Source organism: Lampris incognitus, chromosome 11 (assembly GCF_029633865.1).
Source record: "Lampris incognitus isolate fLamInc1 chromosome 11, fLamInc1.hap2, whole genome shotgun sequence".
Lineage (NCBI taxonomy): Eukaryota > Metazoa > Chordata > Actinopteri > Lampriformes > Lampridae > Lampris > Lampris incognitus.
This window is the reverse complement of record NC_079221.1, coordinates 11,311,069-11,333,799: the sequence shown is the minus strand read 5'-3', so window position 1 is coordinate 11,333,799 and position 22,731 is coordinate 11,311,069. Positions and strand designations below refer to the sequence as shown.

General features: G+C 44.4%; 1 protein-coding gene across 3 annotated transcripts; it reads left to right on the top strand.

The window, feature by feature from the left end:
- Positions 1-107: 107 nt before the first annotated feature.
- tmem182a (transmembrane protein 182a) lies at positions 108-18,156 on the top strand. Of its 3 annotated transcripts, none has more exons than XM_056290042.1 (5): positions 108-595; positions 7,388-7,490; positions 14,204-14,302; positions 14,411-14,548; positions 16,866-17,092. In XM_056290042.1, the coding sequence occupies exons 1-5, from the start codon at positions 437-439 to the stop codon at positions 17,090-17,092; spliced, it is 726 nt and encodes a 241-aa protein (XP_056146017.1). In that variant the 5' UTR covers positions 108-436. The 3 variants fall into 3 exon arrangements, 2 of the variants coding, with proteins under 2 accessions (XP_056146017.1, XP_056146016.1); XM_056290041.1 differs by having other exon boundaries at positions 7,367-7,490; XR_008811026.1 differs by lacking the exons at positions 108-595; positions 14,204-14,302; positions 14,411-14,548; positions 16,866-17,092 and adding an exon at positions 17,656-18,156 and having other exon boundaries at positions 7,377-7,490.
- The last annotated feature ends 4,575 nt before the right edge of the window (positions 18,157-22,731 follow it).

Sequence of the window (22,731 nt, the reverse complement as noted above, 5' to 3'; positions counted from 1 at the left end):
ACACACACACACACAAACACACACACAGCACTACCACCACACCATTCTCATGACCGTCGAAGCAAGAAGGGGCAGCAGGCACCTTCAATCAGGCCACAGAAATAGCCCCTGGGTGTGAGGTGGGGTGGGGGGACGACTCCAAACTCCTCTGCGATCCCACAGAGTCATGTGCACCTCCCTGTCCTCATCAACACACACTGTCTGAGGGACGAGAGTCGCAGCTGGGACAAGAACCCCCACGATAACCCTACCGGACCTCATAAGGACCCGCTGAATTTTGGATATACAGTACAAGAAGAGATATTGTGAATGATATTTGTAATTTATCTTTGTTCTTTTTTTTTTCTTTACTAGTCACCTGTTCAGACAGTAGTTGAGGAAACTGAGTCAGTGAGTCTTTTATTCAACGACTGGGTGACCGGTTAGTCCTGAAGTCATGAAGCTGAGCATTGCTCTGTGTTTTGCGGGGCTTTTTGGGGCGCTCGCCGCCGTATTCGTCCTCCTGTCTTTTGGAACAGATTACTGGCTCCTGGCCTCCGAGACCTGTGGCCCAAAACTCAACGAATCTACAGGGCTGGATGGCATCGTCATAAAGGTGAGCAAGACAGAGTTCAAGCAGCACCGCGGTGAATCCTGGAGGTCAGCAGTGTGTCCATCCATGTCATGGAGGGCCACGTGTGTGCAGCTTATTCTTTATGACCCAAAACTACACAAGCTGATGTCACTGACTAATACACCTTCAGCCGAGAAGAAGAGAAATAAATAGTTAAATCGTCTGGTGTAGTTTTGGGTTGGGATGAAAACCCGCATACATACGTAGCCCTCAAATGCAAACTAAACTATTGTAATTGAATTGGCATTTTATCGCAACGTGAAAATAAATTTGCAGCTACGGGAGTGGATTTCTATTTTAATGTAGGTCATTCTGAGCTTCCATACCATGATGCCGCTGCTGCAGGTGAACATATGATGTGTCTTAAGATAGAGAACTGGTGGATATTTGGAAGAAGACTTTGACAGGTTGAGCCCAGCCATTCCGTGTTGAGTTTGCATGTTCTCCGTGTGTTAATGCGGGCTTTTTATCTGAGTACTCTGGTTCTGTCCACCAATCCAAAGACGTGCATGTTAGATCAATTGGAGACTCTAAATTGTCCATAGGTCTGACTTTGTGTTTTGGCCGTGTGATGGACTGGTGGCCTGTCTAGGTCCAGGGTGTCTCCTCGCCTTCCACCCCAGTGAATGCTGGGATGGACTACAGACCCCTGTGACCCTGAGTTGGTTTAAGCAGGTGTAGACAATGAATAGGTGGTCTTTGAGAGAGGTTATGCTTGTGATATGAGGAGAGAATGTGGTTTAGTCATCTTTTTAATGTTTTGGACCATTTGGTTTTGATTGACAGATCTGCTTGTGACAGGGAGTTTGGTGTCGCCAAGTTGGTGTAAGATGTGGTAGAAATTTGCATTGCCTTTTCATCAAATGACTGCAATAGTATTTTTTCAAGGGTGGATCCCACTATAAACTCAAAAACAAATTTAAGCCGTGAGCTGTGATCTATTTTGGTATCTGTTTGTCAACAGTCCAACTATACTTTTAGGACTTGAACTTAAGGGAGGAGAGGCGTCCCCTAAGAGCTTCCCATGAAATCAGACACTGTTCACTGTAGTTTATGTGCAGCTATGCGGTGATGGAGACATACCATATGGCCCGGTGATAGACTTGTAAACACCAGTCGTCTCTGTGGTGCAATATTAAATATCACCTACTAGAACATATCTCTCTTTTCATACTAGTAATTATACTGGAATCTAGACATGATACCAACCCTATGACATCAAAGCGGCATCATATAATACGAACATAGTAATGCACTAGAATCAGAGCAATAAGTAGAGAAGGACACACCCTGGCTGAATATACCGCATCCAGTTAGAAGGCAGATGTATTAATCCTTAAGGATCTAATTGGGTTTTTCAGGATCAGTGGCCCAGTCCCAGTGGATAGAACTGTTGCCTCACAGCAAGAAGGTCCTGGGTTTGAACCCCGGGCCGTCCCAGGTCCTTTCGGTGTGGAGTTTGCATGTTCTCCCCGTGTCTGTGTGGGTTTCCTCCGGGTGCTCCGGTTTCCTCCCACCATCACAAAGACATGCATGTTAGGGTTAATACTCCTGTCTGTGTCCCTGACCAAGGCAATGGAAAGAAGAACTGAAGTTGGTCCCCAGGCGCAGCAGCTGCCCACTGCTCCTGTACATTAGGATGGGTTAAATGCAGAGAACACATTCATTATAAGAATACAATGTTGAATAAAGTGGCTTTCATTTCGTTCATTAAGATTGTTAATGAAAACAAGACTGATGGGTATTTAAATTGCAAATTTTTTTCCTCACCTGGCTCCAAAATGGTGGAATGAACTCCCATCTTCTATCAAGACTGCAGGCTCACTTAATTCACTCAAGAAAGGGCTAAAAACGTTACTTCTCAAGGCCTACCTTAATCCATAGATCCATAGGTCTCTAAGTATGACTAATATCGGTTCGTGGCATTGAAATACCCTATTACTCACATAGTCTTTTGGCTATAATTACATCTGTTCAGTGCTCTTTGGAACAAGATTTCAGCCTATGCAACAGGATCCATGCAATATTATTTGCTATTGTTGCAACACCACAAGCATCGTGCCACACAGTAACCGGTCTTATCATAGCCTACTTATAGCAAACCCCTATTTTTTGACAACTCTATTATTACTCATACTTAGATCTGCACTAATACTCTATACTTATAGTTTCGGATATCTTAATACAGTGGCGGCTCCTGCCAGATCTCTCGGGGGGGGGGGGGGTCAATTGTTGCAATGATGGCTAAGGTGACCAGTTCAATGGGTAAATTAACTTAAGTCAGCTAGCTAATTTGACATTGTCACATTGTATTGTACAGTTTTTTTTTGTTACCCTACAATATCAGATACTCACAAACAAAAAATAGCAAATATGATATAATACAAGCACTACGTTTCTACTTTCTGTAAATCAACATCGGCACAAGAGAGCGACACAACAGCTGCATCATTACATGTTTCATGGAACCTTGCTGAAGCTAAGAAGCCATTCACTGATGCTGAGTTGATTAAAACATATGCAATTGATATGGTTGACGAAGTTTTAAGTCATGATGAGAAAAACAAGAAGACGGTTGTGGAGCTAGTAAAGCAGTTGCCGTTGTCGGCTAACACGGCAACGAGAAGAGTAGATCTTTTAGAAGAGGAGTGCTTTTCCAATCTACTCACTGATTTGAAGAAAGCAGAAGCCATACCACTAGCCATAGACTCGTCCTGTGACCGAACCGCTATGGAACAGCTATCTGTGTTCACAAGTTTTTTTGATGGGAAGACATTTCGGGATGAGACAACACCCGGGCCTGGTCTTACCGCTGTTAACTCAGCACTCATAGGATTTCATTGCATTATTCACAAATTATTGTTGTGCACTAAACTGTGTGGGGAAATGAAAGAGGCGATGGATACTGTGACGAGACTGGTAAATTTCATTCACAAGAGTTCTAGTCTGCAACATCACCTTTTCAGAACATTACTGGAGGAAAGGCCGTGTATTGGAGAGGGTGTGCGACCTGTGCAATGAGCTTGTATAATTTTTATCTGGACTGCAGAGCCAAAAAGCCCAAGAATATCAGAGGTTTTTAAGTGACAATAAGGTGATGGCACATGTATTTTTTGTGTGACATCATATCTCATCTAAATCACCTTAATCTGCAATTACAAGGCAAGAATCACACTGGTGCGGATGTGTACGAGGCAGTTGAAGCTTTCCGGTCAAAGGTGAACCTGTTGGAGAGAGACATTCATGGGAGAAAGTTGGACTTACCACATCTGTGGGAGCATTGCAAGAAGAGCGAAATGCTGGAAGATCCAGCGATGAAGGATTTCATGATGGGCCTGGCAGAAAACTTCAACGAATGATTTGAAAGCTCCCCTAAACTCTCAGGGACATCCTTCTCTTCCTGAGACAGCTGTTCTCTGTTTCGGCTGATGGCCAGTGGACTGCGGCGGGCAGAAGGCTAGTACCGTCCATAGATGAGGCAACTCTTCAGATGGAGGTCCTGGAGATGGCAATATCTGCTTTGCTCAAAGCACAACACAAGGATGTTTGGGTGAGTGACTTTTGGATCAGCGTGGTTCCCCAAGCTTGATTCAAAAACATGAGAGCTATTGCAATGCTGCTACTCACAATTTCCCCTCCACGTATGTATGTGAGTCATTGTTTCCTTCAATGAACTCGATCAAGAACCAGGAAAGAAACAGACTCTCCAGCGGACATCTTGGTCAGTGCCTCAGCCTTGCCACAACAGAATACAGGCCCGATATCAGTAGGATTACCTCATCCCGACGCTCTCACTTCTCTCACTGGTTGGTGAATAAACATCCATATATTTTTGTCCATTTGTCCATAATTAAATAGTTGGTTTGGAAGTTATTTTGTTTCAAGAGTGCATTCATTTTGTTTTCTTGTGTGACCCCCAACACGGGCTTTTAGAATTCCAGGCCTAAATTACTGCTACTACTACTATCATTCCTGCTAATAATAATAATATTAATGATAATAATAATAATGACAATAATAATAATAGGCGGCACAGTGGCGCAGTGGCTAGCATGGTCTCGCCTCACAGCAAGAAGGTCCTGGGTTCGAGCCCCGGGGTAGTCCAACCTTGGTGGGTCATCCCGGGTCATCCTCTGTGTGGAGTTTGCATGTTCTTTCCGTGTCTGCATGGGTTTCCTCCGGGTGCTCCAGTTTCCTCCCACAGCCGGAAGACATGTAGGTCAGGTGAATCGGCCATACCAAATTGTCCCTAGGTGTGAATGTGTGTGTGTGTGTGTGTGTGTGTGTGTGGGCGTGGGCCCTGTGATGGCCTGGTGGCCTGTCCAGGGTGTCTCCCTGCCTGCCGCCCAATGACTGCTGGGATAGGCTCCAGCATCCCCACGACCCTGAGAGCAGGATAAGCGGTTAAGATAATGGATGGCTGGACAATAATAATAATAATTGTAATAGCAGCAACAACAACATCTGCACATAAAACAACTTTTCTGGCACAACAGGGGGAAAAAAAATCCCTGGACGTTTTGGTCCTTGGCTTGATATGCATGTCATAATTTGGCCCTTGGAGAAACCTAATTGGGAAAGCCTGCTGTTCAGTATTTGTGTACAGCTACATCCAGGATTTCATTGTAGATGTTTTGAATAAAATTATTTCTGCTCTACAATGACTGAACAATCCACTGTGGTCATCAAGTCAAGTCAAGTCAAGTCAGTTTTAGTTGTATAGCCCAATATCACAAATTACAAATTGGCCTCAGGGAGCTTTACAGCAACACAATATCCTGCCCTTAGGCCCTCACATCAGATAAGGAACAACTCCCTAAAAAAAAGCCTTTAACAGGGAGAAACCTCAGGGAGAGCAACAGAGGAGGGATCTCTCTCCCAAGACGGATAATGTGCAATAGATGTTGTGTTTACACAATTTACAGAATACAACAATACAATCAACAACAACTATCAACACATCAATTGTCATCTATCAGTTTGCCCTCACAAATACCTTTGAATGTGAAGAGAGAGAGACCTGCTTTACCATTAATCAAATAAAATTGAGGAAAGGCTTCACTCTAACAATAAACTGATTCAGTCTTCATCAGATAACATTTTATTTTAGGTTCAGCAAATCTAGAAAATTTATTTTATAGCTAGTTGTGAAAGTCCCTGGTTAGATGATTTTCCCCCCTTTGTAGATACTTGCTTGATGTTTAAATTTGGTCTGGGTGGTCCTAATTCTTTAGTTGCCAATTTATCTTGATTTCTACAGCGACTGAATGTTATTTGCCTTAATGACATGATCGAGTTCCTCTGAGCTGAGGTAACGTTAGCCTTGTTGACCTTGAATGTGACTGGATCGCTAGCTGCCCCAGTGATCCCTACACCAGGTTAGATATGAAAACGCTTTAGTACAAGCCCACCCGGAACCCATAGAGATGTCATTGCAGTACCTGCAGTTTGAAAAAAAATTGCTTTAACATGAAAGTCCATCAGAACGATCTGGGCAATTTTCAACCAGACTGAAATCCCCTGAAAGGGGCGGTACTCCACAGAACGAGACTTGACGCTGATTGGACTATGATATTCAGTGGCAGGACAAACTGTCTAGAACAGTCACAGCTAGCGTAGCACTGTAATAGAATGTGATAGGAAATTCCCTCCCTTTCCCCCTTTGGTGGTGCCTCGCTCAACTGCCCTAAGGAACAAACTGCCCATGAGTGAGCGCTCTTTGTATTTACACTTCTCTTATCTTTCTGTGCACGTTTATATATATTATGTGATCTGAAATTAATGCACCAAGTCAAATTCCTTGTATGTGATCATTGGGCCAATAAAACGGACTCTCTAAAACTGACTCTACTGCACCTGTAGGTTGACATAAACATGTATTTGCTAACTGCTGGCCCATTTGCAAGTTGCTTTGGATAAAGACGTATGCTAAATGACAAAATCAGAATGTAAAATGTAAAAAGAAAAGGAAAAAACAGGCATAATTTTTTTTCTGTCTCTACCATGAACCAGACAGTCTAGTCCAACAATCCAGTCCAAGGTATGAAGATTGGTTGCAAAGTACAACACAGTCTCATCTTATACTCTACAAACCAGCCCTTCATGAGTTCATCAGATCCCTGTAAGACTTTTTGACCAGAAAAGTGACAACAGCTGAATGAGGACTTTCCAAGTCTACCTTCTGGCCTGACTCATCAAATCTACATGAAGGCACTTTGCTCAGCTCAACCTTTGACCTGAGTTGGCAGATGTACATTTTGGCTTCATAACACACACAGCTGACCTCCGTGACCCAAAGAGACCTCCCAGGCGTCACGTGAAAGAATAGCATAGGACTCCTACACAATTGTGTTTACACCCGTTTATTTGGCATTTGGTCGTGTTTCAGATATTAAGGATTATGAAATAAGTAATAATGTCATAAAACACTACAGACTAAGAGCTATCTTAAGTCAGTTAAAAAGTGTTTGTAGCAGGAATCAAAGAAGGTTGAATCAGTTCATCTGGATACAACGTTTATTGACAGATACATTTCATCACTCAACTAAGTGACAGCTTCAGTCTAAAGGGGTGGGGATACCTGCAGTCAGTTTAGACTGAAGATGTCACTTAGTTGAAGGATGAAACGTATCTGTCAATAAACGTATCCAACTGAACTGATTCAACCTTCTTTGATTTTCTTACCTGGATTATTGAGCATGCATCAAGACATTTGTAGCAGGAAGGCTGACTTATTGACTCTCTTCTTCACAGCATGAAGATATGGGGACGGAGGACATGGGGGAAATGAGCACTTTCTACCATGAGGGCTTCTTCTGGAAATGTTCCTTTGGGGGCAACGTAGATGACAACAACCTGCTGTGGAAACTCTGGTTCAGTATGTATGACAGACATTTTATATAAAATAGGAAAAGCACCCCCAATTTGTCCTTATGAGGTGCAGATTCTGAGAAAACAGCCAGAGAAGAAAAGAGAATCAAACATGCATTTCTCAACCCAATGATATTTAATAGACCGACCTTTTTGGTCCGAAGCCTTTGTGTCTATGCCTTATGGAGACCTAGACGAAGACTATAAGACTTGGAGTTGAAAGGTTGTCCTGTAAAATTCTAAAGCATCTAGAACTACATAGACACATGAAGTTAACCTAAACTAGAGATACTCAACCACGTGCCATAGAGGGCCAAGTGTATGTAGGTTCTCTTTCCAACCTAACACCACACCAGTTGAATTTTACCTAATAGCACACATTAAACCAGACAGTGGAGAACTGATGACTGACATCAGCTGATGTAGTGCTGGGCTGGATAGAAAACCTGCATGCATACAGCCCTCCATCAGTACGTTTACATGGCAACAAAAAAACAGTAGGAAACATGATAATACGTTTACACGGGTGTTATGTTAATCTGATTACTCTAAAAACTCAGTTTACACGCAACTGATCAGTAATCAGATATCCCCCTACTTCTCCCTGCAGCAAAAAAAGGATCAAACATCATTACTAGGCACACTGTTGTGAAGTTTTAAATTTCTTTAGTGTTGTTCTATTTGCATATCACAACCTTAGGAAACACTTTTGCATTACAAGTGGTTATTGCCAATAGGAGATGGTGTAATGCGCTCCTCGAACAAGCATTTGCTCTGAGCCAACGTGGACATTTATCTGTATTTCTGCCTGGTTCTAAAAACCTTAAAGAAACTGGACTAAGGGTATACATGGCCAAGAAATCGGGTTTCTCCAGTAGAGAGCTAGCTGTGTTAACCAGGTTTTGCTTAGTCCCTTAACCTGATAGAATAAGAAACATTTACATTAACTTTTCTGAAATTGGATTCCTGCCAAAAGTGGCGAATAATACTTTACTACAGTGCCTCATGTAAAACACTCTGCAAGACACGTGGTTGAGTATCACAGACCAAAACCTAGCCATAACAGATGCTCACCAGTAAATGGAGGGTTGCTGGTTCAATTCCCTGGACTAGCTGGTTAATCCTTGGCAAAACCCAACAAAGATAAACTGTCATTGGACAATTGGAGACCAATAACTTTATTATGAAATTACTGTAATGATTAATTATTGGCATGTCTATGCAAGCCGATTAAATGAGGGTTTGACACAAATAGTCGATGAATGTCAGTTGGCCTTTATAAAGGGTAGAAATATCAGGCTGATATTTGATATGCTCGATTATCAAGATTTAAGTGATACCGATAGTTTTGTTTTATTTCTTGATTTTTATCTGTTGAACATCCTCTTTTGTTGGAAGTGTTACAGTTCTTGGGTTTTGGAGAACATTTTATTTGTAATTAAGATGTTTTACTCTGACATATATATAGTTCGGTATCCCTGAAACCTGGAATGACCCCGATGTTCAAGGTGCTACATGGTGTTCGTCAAGAATGCCCAATCTCTCCAAAATTATTTGTTTTGACCAACCAATTACTAGCAATGCTTATTAATAACAATCCCGAAGTACAAGGTATCACAATTTACAACAACGAATTAAATATTAGTCAATTCACAGATGACACATCCATTTTCTTGAGAAATAAATCCATGGTAGATAAAGCCGTAAATACAATTTTGATACTTTCCAAAGCATCAGGGTTATCCCTTATTATTAAGGGTGGCACGGTGGTGCAGTGGTTAGTGCTGTCGCCTCACAGCAAGAAGGTCCTAGGTTCGAACCCCAGGGTTGTCCAACCTTGGGGAGTCATCCCAGGTCCTTTCTGTGTGGAGTTTGCATGTTCCCCCCGTGTCTGCAAGGGTTTTCTCCGGGTGCACTGGGTTCCCCCACCATCAAAAAGACATGCATGATAGGTTAATACTCCTGTCTGTGCCCCTGACCGAGGCATGGCAAGACGAACTGGACTTGGTCCCTGGGTGCTGCACGGCGGCTGCCCACTGCTCCTGGCTACACAGCTAGGATGGGTTAAATGCAGAGGAAAAATTTCCCCACGGGGATCAATAAAGTAATAAAATAAAGAAATAATAAATGAAATAATAATAATAATAAAAAAGAAGTAAATTCCCATTCACACATGCGCAGAATCCACTATTTCTTCAATTAGAGTTGAACCCGAAGTGAAATATCTAGGAATAATGATGTCTAGAAATGTTATTAGAAGAGAAGACATCAATATTTCTAACCGTGAAGTCTCTGTCATTGATTATCCAGGGACCTTACTGTTTTTGGTAGTTATTTTATCTAAAGCAGAGGGTTCTCTCCAAATTAATTCATCCTCATCACCCCGTGTGTCTCTTCCTATAATATTAACAAAACCAACTCAGTTATTTTCCAATTCTGATGGGAAAATAAAACCCATTATATTAAAAGATCACAAATAGATAAAGAGTTTGGTATTGCTTCGTAAATACATATACTAAAATTGGAACGATAAAGAGTTTGATGAGTATGGTATCAAAGCTTTAGATTTTGAATTGATGTTTGGAACTTTTAAGATTAAATGGGTGAAAGCACATTTGTCACATGTGGTTTCAAATGCCAAGGTGCTTGTTTAAAAAAATAGGAGGGTTTGAGTTTCTTTTAAAATGTGATGTTGGGGGGTGTCCAGGTAGTGTAGTGGTCTATTCCATTGCCTACCAACACAGGGATCTTCGGTTCGAATCCCCGTGTTACCTCCGGCTTGGTCGGGCGTCCCTACAGACACAATTGGCCGTGTCTGCGGGGAAGCTGGATGTGGGTATGGTCCTGCTCGCTGCACTAGCGCCTTCTCTGGTCGGTCGGGGCACCGGTTCAGGGGGGAGGGGGAACTGGGGGGAATAGCATAATCCTCCCACACGCTACGTTCCCCTGGTGAAACTCCTCACTGTCAGGTGAAAAGAAGCGGCTGGCGACTCCACATGTATCAGAGGAGGCATGTGGTAGTCTGCAGCCCTCCCCGGATCGGCAGAGGGGGTGGAGCAGAGATCGGGACGGCTCGGAAGAGTGGGTAATTGGCCGAATACAATTAGAACGAAGGGGGGGGGTGTGATTTTGAGGCAAGCAAGATTCCTATTAAGTTGTCATATTTTCACAGACAGATTCTTCAGAATTGGAAAATTATCTACTACTACTACTACTACTATTTTTGGCTGCTCCCGTTAGGGGTCGCCACAGCGTATCATCCGTTTCCATCTCTTCCTGTCCTCTGCATCGTTCTCTGTCACATCAGCCACCTGCATGTCCTCCTTCACCACATCCACAAACCTCCTCTTTGGCCTTCCTCTTTTCCTCTTGCCTGGCAGCTCCATATTCAGCATCCTTCTCCCAATATACTCAGCATCTCTCCTCCACACATGTGCAAGCCATCTCAGTCTTGCCTCTCTTGCTTTGCCTCCAAACCATCCAAGAGTTGTTCCTCTTATATAATCGTTCCTAATCCTGTCCTTCTTTGTCACTCCCAGTGAAAATCTTAGCATCTTCAGCTCTGCCACCTCCAGCTCCACCTCCTGTCTTTTCATCAGTGCCGCTGTTTCCAAACCATACAACATAGCAGGTCTCACAACCATCTTGTAAACCTTCCCTTTAACACTTGCTGGTACCCTTCTGTCACAAATAACTCCTGACACACTTCTCCACCCACCCCACCCTGCTTGCATTCTCTTCTTCATCTCTCTTCCACACTCCCCGTTACTTTGAACAGTTGACCCCAAGTATTTAAATTCCTCCACCTTCGTCACCTCTCCTCCATGCATCCTCACCATTCCACTGTCCTCCCTCTCATTCACACATATGTGTTCCATCTTGTTTCTACTGACTTTCATTCCTCTTCTCTCCAATGCACACCTCCACCTCTTCAGGCTCTCCTCAACCTGCTCCCTACTCTCACTACAGATCACAATATCATTTCTGAACATCATCGTCCATGGAGACTCCTGCCTGATCTCGTCCGTCAACCTGTCCATCACCATTGCAAACAAGATAAGGCTCACAGCCGATCCTTGATGTAATCCCACCTCCACCTTGAACTCATCCATCATTCATACCGCACACCTCACCACTGTCACACTGCCCTCATACATACCCTGCACCACTCCTACATACTTCTCTGCCACTCCCGACTATCTCATACGATACCACACCTCCTCTCTCGGCACCCTGTCGTATGCTTTCTCTAAATCTACAAAGACACAATGTATCTCCTTCTGACCTTCTCTATACTTCTCAATCAACATTCTCAAAAAAAAAACATTGCATCTGTGGTGCTCTTTCATGGCATGAAACCATACTGCTGCTCGCTAATCGTCACCTCTCCTCTTAACCTAGCTTCTATTACTCTTTCCCATATCTCCATGCTGTGGCTGATTGACTTTATACCTCTGTAGTTGCTACAGCTCTGCACATCACCTTTATTCTTGAAAATAAACTGCCTTTCCAATTTGGATAATTATCACTTAAGGTAAATGACATTCTGACGTTTCTTTTTTTTTTAAATATATTGATAATTTCAACTCATCTATTTCTGACATGGTTCATATTCATTACAGTAAGTGGAGAAATAGTAAGCTCTCCTTTGGCTTATAAATGTTTCAAAGTAAAAATGTACTCGTAAAATAGCAAGGAAGATTTGCAGGGATATATCTCATTTTTTGTTGTTTAGATTAATGCCTCTTATTTTTGAAGTCCTTTCTATCTTTATATTTTTTTTACATATTATTGTATTACATATTTATATATAGATCTCCATATTTTATTTTGTTTTTTCAAATTAATTAATTGATTTTGATAACGTTTACATTGTATTATATGTATATATTCTCTGAGTTCTTGTATGGTCTTTTAATGTGTGTTCAATAAAAAAAAAAAATAAAAATAAAAATAAGGATAGCCGACCAAAATGTCCGACATGCCAGAAATCCATCCTATCGTCCAAAAGCTGGATCACTGATCGTTTTGGGGCAGTTCATTGGGTGTCACAACCCCCCTCAAACTGCACGTCAAATGACAGCCGATGAGGCGGAAATGCGGCCTGACCCGAAAACGAGTCGATGACGGCCAAGTCGGCGTTAAAATCGGGCCGGAGTCGTACAGTGTCGCCCAGCTTAAGACAAGGCTGCAGCCCGCCTGGGTAGCAGGCAGCAAAAGGAAGACGTGTGCTGTAGCCAGTGGAGGTATATGAGCCAACTCAGCTTTGCCAGACGTACATGTTATCGAGCACATTCCTGCCGATTAGACGCGAGAAAAGAGCAGCCAGTGTTTATCTGAAGTTTGATTTTCCTTGGTCCCCGTCTCATTTGAACTTGATGACTGGGGGGACGAGGAACAGGTCAGTCTTTATTTCTGGTTTGTCTCCATGAGTCACATGTTGGCAGTTATCCTGACTGCAGATTATAATGTAATGTCCTCCGTTTTCTTTCATGATGGGCTGGAAATGAAACCTTTATCGCATCATAGTAGTAGGACCTTGTCATATGACTGCAGAGAGACGGCCATGTGATGTTTTTCTGCCCCTGATGATAACAGCGGCCTGCTGAATTTCACAGGGCTAACGGAGGGAAGAAACGACAGATGATCTAGGTGTAAAAGAGAGACAGACAAACCGACAGACAGATAGAGACACAGACAGAGATAACTCTATTATTGACTTTGTTGTTATAATTTTTATTACTAGAAGTAGTGGTTTGTTTATTATGTCTTGAGCAGAGGTGGATCCAGAGATTTTTTCCTGGGGTGGCAAGACCGTGTCCCAGAGGTGGCAGCTGCCACCCCTTGCCACCCCGTAGATCCGCGCCTGGTGTTGAGTCCAGGTGAGAATGTCATTAGATTGTAGATCGGGAAGCAGGAACACTTTGTCTTTTCTCTTCATGTACTTGCACACATGAAATGAAACGAAACATCGTTTCCCCACAGCGGCGCAACACAAAGACAAAAACACATATCCCAAAACTACAACAATACATAGATCCAAACACTACAATACATATATCCAAACACTACAATACATATATCCAAACTAACACATGTCCAAACTAAAAGAAAAAAATCACTAGCCAAGGGAATGAACGCCAGCCAGGATGACTGTCAGAACCACCGGTCTGCATGGGCTAGCAGTTAGCTTAGCCTGCCCCGCTTCCGCGTCCTGTCAGACCACCCTTGGTGTTTCCTCCTTGGGCACAGCTCCCTGGGCCCACAGGACGCAGCAGACCAGGCTCTCCCAGCCGTCAAACGAAGTCACAAACTTAGACGCAGACATGAACAGAGACACTGCATGGACGGTACTGGGTGAGGCCGCCGCAAACGTGAATTTGCGCCGCCATCTTCCCACACCGGTACTAGGTGAGGCCGCTAAAAAAGTGAATTCGTTTCACTGTCGTCCCACACTGGAAGCAGGAAATGGCCGTCTCTCCTTCCTTTCGCCTTGTGTAATAGAGTCTAATAGCTTCTGTCTGGTGTTGTGGTTGACTCGTTAGCGGTGAATCATCACAGATGCACATCTTTGGGATAGAACAAAGAAAAATAATGTGGATTCCTGTTGTACTTCCTCTAATAAACTGCTAATTTGACTAGGTGCCTGTAACTGTGTTGTGTTCAGTTATGTCCTATCATGTCCTAACAGTCTGTCTAAATCGGTCTTTCTCCTTCCAGCAAATCAGCCACATTCAAAAGTATGCGTGCACGCATACCTCTTCCCGTTCCCAGTGTCCCACCGGTCCTACAATACCACGGATTACGACTCCGCTATTAGTAAGTGCCCCTGAATGTGTACACTCTGCCTCCACGCACACAGCACGTCTACATTCCTCTGTGATGCGGCGGCTGCCAATCATGTTGACTGACGTTTCTGTGGTCCAGTCTACAGAGGCTTCTGGAGCATCTTCATGCTGGTTGGTGTAGCTGCTGTGGTGATCGGCGGCTTCCTCATCATCTGCGCCGCTCCGTTCGCCAGTCACCAGCTGTACAAGGCAGGGGGCGGCCTCTTCCTGGCGGCCGGTGAGGATTTTTATTGAAGTGTTTTATTTCCTCTTCTCAGATACTTAAAGGTGTTGAGTGTCGTATTTCAGCCCTCTTGAAACACAATCTGCCTAGCTAATGTCAGCAGGGGGTGCTGCGTGGTGCCGATTGGGGAAAAAGAGTAAATGACAAAGCAGACTACACCTGTCCTTCACCCAGACACACACACACACACACACACACACACAAACAAGAGCCGGGCTGGCTGAGTTATTTTTGTTGCTGTTTGTTGCCCTGCCTGCCAAAACATACGCCTTCAGCATAGCACTGATACGGCCGAAAGCACGGTGCCGCAGTGGTTAGCGCTATTGCCTCACAGCAAGAAGGTCCTGGGTTCGAACCCCGGGGTCGTCCAGCCTTGGAGGTCATCCCAGGTCATCCTCTGTGTGGAGTTTGCATGTTCTCCCTGTGTCTGCGGTGGGGTTTCTCCGGGTGCTCCGGTCCCCCCCCCCACCCCCCACCATCAAAAAGACATGCAGGTTAGGGTTAATACTCCTGTCTGTGCCCCTGTGCCCCCGACCGAGGCATGGCGAGACGAACTGGGGTTGGTCCCCCCCAGGTGCTGCACGGTGGGCGCCCCCTGCTCCTAGCTACACAGCTAGGATGGGTTAAATGCAGAGGAAGAATTGCCCCACGGGGATTAATAAAGTAGTAAAAAAAAATTTTTTTTGGTGGTTTGATTCCCATAATGTGACGTGATGCAGTCGTTTCCTCCTCGGACTAAAAAAAGCCCTGTAGAAATGCAGTAATTTCATTTTGTTTAAAAGCCTGGGCGCACCCTGGCAACGCTGCAGCAAACAGACCAGTGAGGGTGTCGAAATTGTCAGATGTTGGCAAACTTGCCTTCATTTTTTAAATTTGCGTTCGTGTTTGTTGCTTTGGCTTGTTGCTATTGAATCCTGACAGTGGAGGTCAGGATTCACGTGGAATCAAACAGCACCTTTAATTAGTAACTCATTGACGACATGTTTGTTTTCACAACTTAAAGTAATGTCTTAGTCTAGTGGTCCCCAAATTTAAGAATCCTGCAGCCCCGTCAGAAAAGAGGACGAAATCTGCCGCCCGTCGGCCCCTTTTATTACTGCTGCACTGTCACCACGCAAGAGGGCTTTGCTTTGTTTCATGGCAGCATTTTAATTTTATTAACAGAGGCAAGTGTTCAAATGAAAATCACCTCGTCTTGTGGGCCCGATGCAGCGCAGATGAATAATTCACATCCATATAAAACATCCATCCATCCATCCATTATCCAAACCGCTTATCCTACACAGGGTCATGGGGATGCTGGAGCCTATTCCAGCAGTCACTGGGCGGCAGGCGGGGAGACACCCTGGACAGGCCACCAGTCCATAACAGCCCCCCCCCCCCACACACACACACACACTCACACCTAGGGACAATTTAGTATGGCCGATCCACGTGACCTACATGTCTTTGGACTGTGGGAGGAAACCGGAGAACCCGGAGGAAACCCACTCAGACACGGAAAGAACATGCAAACTCCACACAGAGGACGACCCGGGACGAACACCAAGGTTGGACTACCCCGGGGCTCGAACCCAGGACCTCCTTGCTGTGAGGCGATAAATGACCAGCAAATAGTATTTGCAAATTAGGTGCAAGTAGACTGCCACGTCCATATACATACAGGGTGGCCCGGTGGTTAGCGCTGTCGCCTCACAGCAAGAAGCTCCTGGGTTTGAACCCCGGGGTTGTCCAGCCTTGGGGGGTCATCCCAGGTCATCCTCTGTGTGGAGTTTGCATGTTCTCCACGTGTCTGCGGTGGGCTTTCTCCAGGTGCTCCGGTTTCCCCCACCATCAAAATAAAAAAAACAACAGACATGCGTGTTAGGGTTAATACTCGTGTCTGTGCCCCTGACCGAGGCGTGGCGAGACGAACCGGCGTCGGTCCCCGGGCGCTGCAGCTGCCCACTGCTCCTCACTACACAGCTAGGATGGGTTAAATACAAAAGAATTTCCCCGCGGGGATCAATAAAGGATCTCAAAAAAAAAAAAGCCATTAGAGGCACACACTGGATTTAAATGTATATCCTTTGTATTACACAACTTTGAAATTTTTAAAAAAAAGTACTTTTTACATTAATTATATTATTTTAAAAGTGATTTCAAGCAGATAAAATATGTTGATTGCATTTGCAACCTCTTTTTTTTTTTTGGATCATAATAATAAAAAAAACTGATGGTCCACTCGCAGTACCTTTGTGGACAACTAGTGTGTTGTCTTTTGTGAACGAGAGTCTCTGTACCTCTGACCTCCTCCTCGTCTCTGTACCAGGTCTGTTCCTGCTGGGTGTGGTGGTGATGTACGTGCTCTGGATCCAGGTGCTGGATGTGGTGGATCTCTATGTGGACCACCAGCGCGCCACCGTGTGTCCGCACTTCCAGCTGTCTCTCAGCTACGGTCTTTCCTTCATCCTCGCCCCCATCGGCATCTTCTTCTGCCTGCTGGCTGGCCTCCTCTTCCTCCTCATCGGTCGTTCGATCCGGATCCACTACCACTGAGTTGGGGGTGAGGGGGCAACCGTGTGAGGCCTTCCAGCCTTCTGTGACTCTTAATATTTTTACCGCCTGGCCCATTTACGCTTCCATAACCTGTCGGCCATGTATCAGAGGGGCTTTGAAGGGAACTCAAAAGGCAGCTCTGTGGTATAACTGGTGTGAATGGGTCAAAAATTCACCCATTGTGACACAACTTAATCACCCCCCCCCCCCAAACCCCGTCCCGAATTAAGCCACCGTTCATATCGACCTAAGCTGAAAGGTGCCGCGTGGCGAGCAGGACGCCATCTGAGACGACGCAGATCATTTCTGGTGCACCGCCCCGGTAGGGTGACTCCTGGGTGTCAAACGGTGCGTTTGTATTATGTGACGTGTGTGCGTTTGCTGTTATGCTAAAACCAGTAGGAATAAAATGGCGAGCATCGGTGTTGGTCGCAGGACATTTTTACGGCTGCTTGCGTTGAAATGTGTCGTAGAGGTTTACGGTCTGTGAAGAGACTCGGCTGCCACTTTACTTAACAACCAACATTTTGCTTCTTTCTTTTTTTTCTTCCCCTCTCCTGTAGTTTGTGCGAAAACGCTAAAGCCTTTAAAGTGAGTTTATGAAGCACGGATAGCTTGTGTGGAACCGCTGTGAGCCAAAGCAGTCGGCCCAAGTCAGCCCACCGCCAGTTTGCTGTGTATGTGTAAAGATTGTGCAGTGTTTCTACGTCTTTGTGTGTTCCTCGAGGTTCAAAATCCTTTTACAAAATGGTGCTATCATGGCTCTGTTTTTCCTGTTATGAATAATTAAATGATTGATTAGACGTCTGTTCAATTTGTTAACAGTAAACAGTCCAGAAAGTAGAATGGATGAAATTCTTCTCCCTAAATCTGTAATATGTATTTTTTTTTTTACAGGAGCTGCCATGATTTTGTTCGTTGTTTTTACATTTTTTTCTGATCCGTTTAGGACTCTGAATTTGTATAACCGGATCATCAGATCCCAATTTTTGTGTAAATTACCCAAGACTGTATTCTGAGCTTGTAACATCTGTGGTCTGTTCACTAATTAAAGTCTGAGGAAGTCGAAACACAGAGTGTAAAAACCACACTAATTACCTTGGTTTCGGGCGCACACCGCAACACACAAAGTTCACAGGGCAACCACAAGAGGGCAGTGCTGTCCTATTTGGCGAACACGTTAAGCTTTCTCCATAGGGGGCAGAAATTTCCTATTTTGCTTATCTGGAGTCTATGTGGAGTCTATCATGTGGCGTTATGCATTTAATCACAGCTTCAGAGGTAGGATCTGCAGATGAAGGTATTCACACCTTGGCTGACAGACGGATGGCAATTTCACTCATGAATGGAGCATTTGATCAGGATCAGAATGGACTGTCAATTTCTCCCGAGTCTGCATCAACGCGGTGCCTTCCCAGCTCCATAATACTGACTTATCACATATAGAGGAAAAACAAAAGGTGTGTGTGTGTGTGTGTGTGTGTGTGTGTGTGTGTGTGTGTGTGTGTGTGTGTTTTCAGAAAGCAGGAAGGAGATCCTCAATATCGTGCACTGATCACTCGGAAAGGCTGATCTTCCATCTGTAGACGACTTGTTCTGTGGTGAAGGGGCTGCGGTGCGTCACCCTGCAGGAGAGGAGGGAGGCCGACCCCCCGGAGAGGTCTGGCGAGGTGTGTCGCCCCAGGTCACTCCAGTCACGCGGGGGAGACGTCGACACACAGAGCCACGTGAAGTCTTCGGATTTGTCCCCTTTCAGACCGGAGCAGGCCTGTTGGCCGAGTCTCCCCCGAGAGCGAGGGGGAGAGATTCCTTATCTCCAGGACTTCCTGTTTTAAATGAAATTCTAGTAAGAGCTAGAAAAGAGTTTAATCACCCCTCCGCTCAAATCAAAGCGAGAGAGTACTGTGTGTGTGTGTGTGTGTGTGTGTGTGTGTGTGAGAGAGAGAGACAGACAGACAGACAGTGGAGAGACAGACAGAGCCGTAGAGGGGGAACTGATAAAGAGAGTGGCAGAAAACAGGCGAGAGAGATGGGGCAGGGAGAGCTTCTTGACTTTTAAAGAACCTTTATTTAACATATGCTCACTATTCCAATACTACACGTAGCAAAATCTACTGAAAAAAACAATGCACGGATAAGTAAATCAAAGAAACGAATAATACTCGAATAAAACAAGTAACAGTGAAATATCATATTTATATATTAATCTTAAATTAGATAATTATATATTAATATTAGATAGATAATTAGACAAATTTAAAAAAAACCTAGAAAACAATCATCCGAAACAAAAAGGAAAAGGCACAACAAGCAACCCATTATTACTAAACCACCAAACTGATTAAGCAGTCACAGATCTGGACATCCGGGCGGCACGGTGGCCCAGTGGTGAGCACTGTTGCCTCACCGCAAGAAGGTCCTGGGTTCGAACCCCAGGCTGTCCCAGGTCCTTCCTGTGTGGAGGTTGCATGTTCTCCCCGTGTCTGTGTGGGTTTCCTTCGGGTGGTCCGGTTTCCTCCCACCATCAGAAAGACATGCATGTTAGGGTTAATACTCCTGCCTGTGCCCCTGAGCAAGGCAATGGAAAGAAGACCTGGAGTTGGTCCCCGGGCGCTGCAGCTGCCCACTGCTCCTATACAATAGGATGGGTTAAACGCAGAGAACACATTTATTATAAGAATACAATGTCAAAATAAAGTGGCTTTCTTCTTCTCTATACATCTCTACATCTATACACCTGTACATCTGTACATCTATACACCTGTACATCTGTACAACTCTACATCTCTACATCTATACAGCTATACATTTATACATCTCTACATCCATGTACCTGTACATCTCTACATCTCTACATCCATATACCTGTACATCTCTACATCTCTACATCCATATACCTGTACATCTCTACATCTCTACATCCATATACCTGTACATCTCTACATCTCTACATCCATATACCTGTACATCTCTACATCTCTACATCCATATACCTGTACATCTCTACATCTCTACATCCATATACCTGTACATCTCTACATCTATACAGCTATATACCTCTACATCTCTACATCCATATACCTGTACATCTCTACATCCATATACCTGTACATCTCTACATCTCTCCATCTATACAGCTATATACCTCTACATCTCTACATCCATATACCTGTACATCTCTACATCCATATACCTGTACATCTCTACATCTCTACATCCATATACCTGTACATCTCTACATCTCTACATCCATATACCTGTACATCTCTACATCTCTACATCCATATACCTGTACATCTCTACATCTCTACATCCATATACCTGTACATCTCTACATCTCTACATCCATATACCTGTACATCTCTACATCTCTACATCTATACAGCTATATACCTCTACATCTCTACATCCATATACCTGTACATCTCTACATCTCTCCATCTATACAGCTATATACCTCTACATCTCTACATCCATATACCTGTACATCTCTACATCTCTACATCCATGTACCTGTACATCTCTACATCTCTACATCCATATACCTGTACATCTCTACATCTCTACATCTCTACATCCATATACCTGTACATCTCTACATCTCTACATCCATATACCTGTACATCTCTACATCTCTACATCTCTACATCCATATACCTGTACATCTCTACATCTCTACATCCATATACCTGTACATCTCTACATCTCTACATCTCTCCATCTATACAGCTATGCATCTCTCCATCTCTCCATCTCTATAGTATCTGTACGTCTCCATCTATCACAGAGCGGATGTTGACGTAACACTATTGCTGCTCCAAATCACACGTCACTCATCAGTTTGCAGAGTCTAACATCAACCCACACCCCGGTCCTCACCAGACCCACAAACCACGAGGTAACATCTCCATCAGAATCGTTTACTAGTTTACTGTTTCTGCTTCTACAAACAGCGAGCTTTGTTTCCCCAACTAAGAAGTTGGACGTTTCCACTGTGCTGGGTAAAGACCACTGCCGTCCCGCTTAAAACCACACCACACTCCCGGAAGAAAATGCTCCAGACTTTAAAAAGCGGGTCAAGGCTCTTGCATTTTAAAAAACAGAGAGACAGGCAGACAGACAGAGAGAAAGACAGACAGTGAGAGAGTGAGACAGAGAGAAAGACAGACAGTAAGAGAGAGACAGAGAGAGAAAGACAGACAGTGAGAGAGAGACAGGGCAAAAGAGAGAAACAGAGACAGAGTGCGAGACAGTGAGAGAAAGACAGACAGTAAGAGAGAGAGAGAGAGAGCAAGAGAGAGAAAGACAGAGACAGAGTGAGAAAGACAGACAGTAAGATGAGACAGAGAGAGAGCAAGAGAGAGAGAAAGACAGAGGCAGAGCGCGAGACAGTGAGAGAAAGACACAGCAAGAGAGACAGGGAGAGAAAGACAGACAGACGGTAAGAGAGAGCAAGAGAGAGAAAGACGGAGACAGAGAGCGAGACAGTGAGAGAAAGACAGAGTGAGAAAGAGAGAGACAGAGAGAGAGCAAGAGAGAGAGAAAGACAGAGACAGAGAGAGACAGAGAGAGAAAGACAGACAGTAAGAGAGAGACAGAGAGAGAGCAAGAGAGAGAAAGTCAGAGATAGAGCGAGACAGTGAGAGAAAGACAGACAGTAACAGAGAGACAGAGAGAGAAAGACAGACAGTAAGATGAGACAGAGAGAGAGCAAGAGAGAGAGAAAGACAGAGGCAGAGCGCGAGACAGTGAGAGAAAGACACAGCAAGAGAGACAGGGAGAGAAAGACAGACAGACGGTAAGAGAGAGCAAGAGAGAGAAAGACGGAGACAGAGAGCGAGACAGTGAGAGAAAGACAGAGTGAGAAAGAGAGAGACAGCGAGGGAGAGACAGAGTGACAGAGAGACAGAGAGCGAGAGAGTGAGAGCGAGGGAGAGACAGCGAGAGAGGGAGAGAGAGGGAGTTTTAATGCAGGTGTGCAACAGAGTCGTTTCAGAGGCGGCCTGCAGACAGTCATGTCATCAGAGTGGGAGTCCCGGCTGAATTCTGCGCTGTTCTGCATGATTGCCCATGATAATTGTGTGTTGATAGGCAGCGCAGGAGATGGAGTATAATTTCCACCGAGAGATTCCTAAACAAATACCTGCGCTCAGCGGTGGGCTGGTGTGGGGAGCAGGAGGTGCACAGGAGAATAGTGGATGAGGGGAGATAGCGAGACCGGAGGCTAAGAGGTCCAGAGAATGACAGAATAAAGGACGAGGAGGAGAAAGAGGAGGCAAACTGTCGGTCTCAGTGCACATGTTTGCATCCTGTACACAATACGTCAAACAAACTGAGAAACATTAGCACTTTTTAGCAAACGGGCTAAAAAGGTGAACTGTAATCTGCTAAAATACAGTAAAAAATAAAATCAACATGAGCCCCAAGCATGCTGGGGGTTCAGTGGGTGGATGCTGAATTGGCACTAGAGAATTCTGGTACTGAATGTCTTGCGATACGACAATACGACACATTGTATATCCATCTAAACAAGCCTCTGAGAAGAAAACACAAATCTAAACACACACACACACACACACACACACACACACACACACACACACACACACACACACACACACAGAGTGAAAAGATCGGAC